General features: G+C 35.5%; 1 protein-coding gene across 1 annotated transcript; it reads right to left on the bottom strand.

Moving 5' to 3' along the window:
* Positions 1-109: 109 nt before the first annotated feature.
* On the bottom strand, positions 110-2,576 carry LOC107154471 (mRNA cap guanine-N7 methyltransferase-like). Its single transcript, XM_048801736.1, has one exon. It carries the CDS (start codon positions 2,463-2,465, stop codon positions 1,077-1,079), a length of 1,389 nt encoding a protein of 462 aa, XP_048657693.1. The 5' UTR covers positions 2,466-2,576; the 3' UTR covers positions 110-1,076.
* Between the last annotated feature and the right edge of the window lie 668 nt (positions 2,577-3,244).

Genomic DNA, 3,244 nt, shown 5'->3' on the forward strand with positions numbered 1-3,244 from the left:
CTCTACTTTGATCTTAATGTTTCTCAGTTCATCCAAACACTGGCAAGTTTCCTGAATGCTGGCATAACATAAGGACAACAGTTCATATAAGCATGTTTTGGAAGAGTAGTCAATTATACAAATGACAATTTTAATGACAATTATAATGGTTCTGAAATTGCATACTTCTGCGTGGGAACCTGGATCTAACATCAGTGAGGATTAATCTGAAGTTTAAGCATCTACTTCCTCTACAGTCCTATGTGCCTGTTGCAGTTACATATACAAATCTGAAAAAATTTCCAACAGGCTTACAAGAAAGGGACTTTCACTAAATAAATCTTGAGAAAAATTAGTTAGGGCATCACTGTTCAATGAAGAAATGTAAACGTCTAATTACAATTTTGACAACTGGATATATTAATGCTATTGTAGGAAATTAAAATTCCAAAATAACTCTATGTTGCTATCTAAAATGTTCTAAACAGTTTCAGAATTGCAACATATTAACAAATAATTATTCATATCAAAATGCAATTGATAAAAATTCTAGCTAGGCAACTTTTATGACTATCTAAAATCAAGTTTTAAATTTATAACTTTAGCAACATATATTGAACACTTGCATTCAAATGTACAGAAAGCAATCCATTTAATCTTGAAAACTAATATGTAACAAAACATGGAAATGAGCCCACAATGGTAATCCAGAATGTGCCCTCTCCACCACGCAGCTGCAGCAAGTATGACATGTAAACAACACTCGACAACTCAGCACTGTGAAGAATTCAGCTGCTTCAACAAGTCGTGTTATCGTTTTTATAAGCTAAGACAGTACAGGCAAATGGAATTCTTAGAACATTACCTGAAAATAGATTTTTAAAGACAAAGGTCCCAATTCATTCTTACCTATACACACCAAGTTAATCTGTCACAGACAGCAAATGCTGAATTTACACACTGGAGTTTCCGGCAGCATCCTGTACATTTACAATTAATTTATAATTAAAATAAACAAGAGAGCTGTCAGATCTATGAGATGGATCGTTCAAATCTGTGTAGGGTGGAGAATTGCTTTGGGGCCACTGCATAAGTGCTCACTGCTGCTTCTCAAAGGCAAAAACCAAGTAAATACTTGTAGCTTCCCATTCTGATTTACTTAAGGTTCCCAAAGGTAACCTTACGTGACTGTTCTTCATGTATTCTGCTGCATGTTCATAGTCATCCACCTTCTCAGAGATGAGCTTGGAATTCTCATTTGCAGGATAAGGCTCCAGGGCCTGCATTTGTTTTAATAGCATTTTATTTTCATTGTTCTTAATTTTTTCTTCATAGAATTCCAGAAATGTTTTTTTGTAGACTAGTTTCATATTGTACTTCTTTGCCATTTCAGTTAGCAATGGAAAATAGACCAAGAATTCAGGAACATCCACAACACCTTCCAAGTTGAAGTCATATTTGCAGCCAAATAAGGGATAATGTCCTTTCTTCTCAAACTTCACAGTATAGATTTCATTTCCAAATGATTCTGTTTCTGAAGCTTCAAGACGTCTTATCAGCTCAAAGCTGTTAGGAGTTGTACCAATAAAATAACCTCCAGGACCGAGTCTCTCACAGGCATTTCTGAGCATCATGTCGGCCTGCTCAGAGGACTCAAATGAGTAATGACAGACAAACTGACAACTACAGATGTCAAAGCGCACTTCTGGGTCACGAAATTTGTCAGCCAAAAGTTCCTTTGAACAGTCAGCAGTTATAAATTCTGCATTAAAAATATAATCATCACGACGATTTTTCATGTCCTCGTACCGCTGCTGACACTGTTTGACAGAAATATCAGCAATATCAGTACAAATGAGCTTGCTAATTCTTCCCTTTCTCCACTTTAGCAAATCTCCACCTTTACCACATCCCAGGTCCAAAACAGTGATATCGCGATTTTTCCTCTGTCGTACCTTTTCCAAAAATTCCCCTATAAGCACACTTTTAATCCAATTATTAAAGTTTCTTAGGTAAAAAATACGACTTTGACTACGCTTGTCCAAACCAACTTCCTTAAGCTCATTATAGTGGGCAGCTACTGTTGAGCTGTGTCCTCCTTCCAAGTTCTTCTGCCTTTCAGGAACATCCTCAAGTTCTACTTTTCTCTTTTTCTGAGTGCCATCTCCAGTGGAAGGTTCATCTTTCAGATCATCCGTTTCCAGTTTTCTTTTCCTTGAAACACCTTCAACATCACCAGAACCTTTTTCCTCTGGGACAATTTCAACATCAAGTTTTCTTTTCTTGGATGGACTGTCTTCCTCATATCTGGAACTTTCCTCTACAAGATCATCTTCAAATTCTTTTCTCTTCTTTGGTGTGTCTACTTGCCCACAGACAGAAGTCTTTACAGAAAACCCAGTCCCAGAAGCTGTTGTGGTTTCATCAATACTGAATGAAGTCTCTGTTTCAGAATTTACTGATGTTTTTGCCTGTTCAAGAGCCATTTTTTAATATTCCTCTGCTTTTGCAGAATTTTCTATTCTTGATTATTTGAATCGATGATAAAACTTCATGAACCAACACTACACAGCCACCCACGATTCTGTTTGCGGAAACGGCCCTCTTTTATTTAAATAGTATAAATGACTACAATGAAAAGATGTTTCCCTTTTAGTCTTTATCTTATTTTACTATTCCCTCCCCCAAAAGTAAATATCGATACCAGTTTCTTGAGTATTTTTTCCCAGAGTTTCTCTCTATAGATAATCAGGAACGTGTATGTGAGCATACAATTAGATTTCATCATTTACTAATATTAATTAAATTAATCCTTGAAGGAGACCTTGAGAATTAATATGAGATTAATATGAGTTGAATATTATTATCTTCCTATTTTTACATTTGAAGGCACAGAGAAATTTTAAACAATGTCCAAGGTACACAGCTAATAGATGGTAGGTACAAGGTGAAGATGTCTATATCTATATGTGGATTCTATTGATGGTCTCTCATTTGAATTTTTTTAGATTGTAGTGTTTTCATATTTCAAACAACACTGTAGGGCATTTCCTTAAAACACCAGATCAGCTATGCACATTGTGAGCTGTATAATGCAAGAAATAGCACAGATTATTACATTATGAATGACATTCTTGGAGTAATTCAACATGACAGTCGTGTTTCTTCATAATTTTAACTGGAACGTCTCATTGTTTGATCAATTAGCATTTCTACTGGGCTATTTGTAATGGAAGATTAAATGTGGTGCCGCATATACAAGTAT

Source organism: Marmota marmota, unplaced genomic scaffold (genome assembly GCF_001458135.2).
Source record: "Marmota marmota marmota unplaced genomic scaffold, marMar, whole genome shotgun sequence".
NCBI classification, from domain to species: domain Eukaryota; kingdom Metazoa; phylum Chordata; class Mammalia; order Rodentia; family Sciuridae; genus Marmota; species Marmota marmota.

What these genes read in the sequence shown, in the direction of transcription:
- LOC107154471 (XM_048801736.1), bottom strand. Translation starts at nt 2,465, where the DNA reads ATGGCTCTTGAACAGGCAAAAACATCAGTAAATTCTGAAACAGAGACT.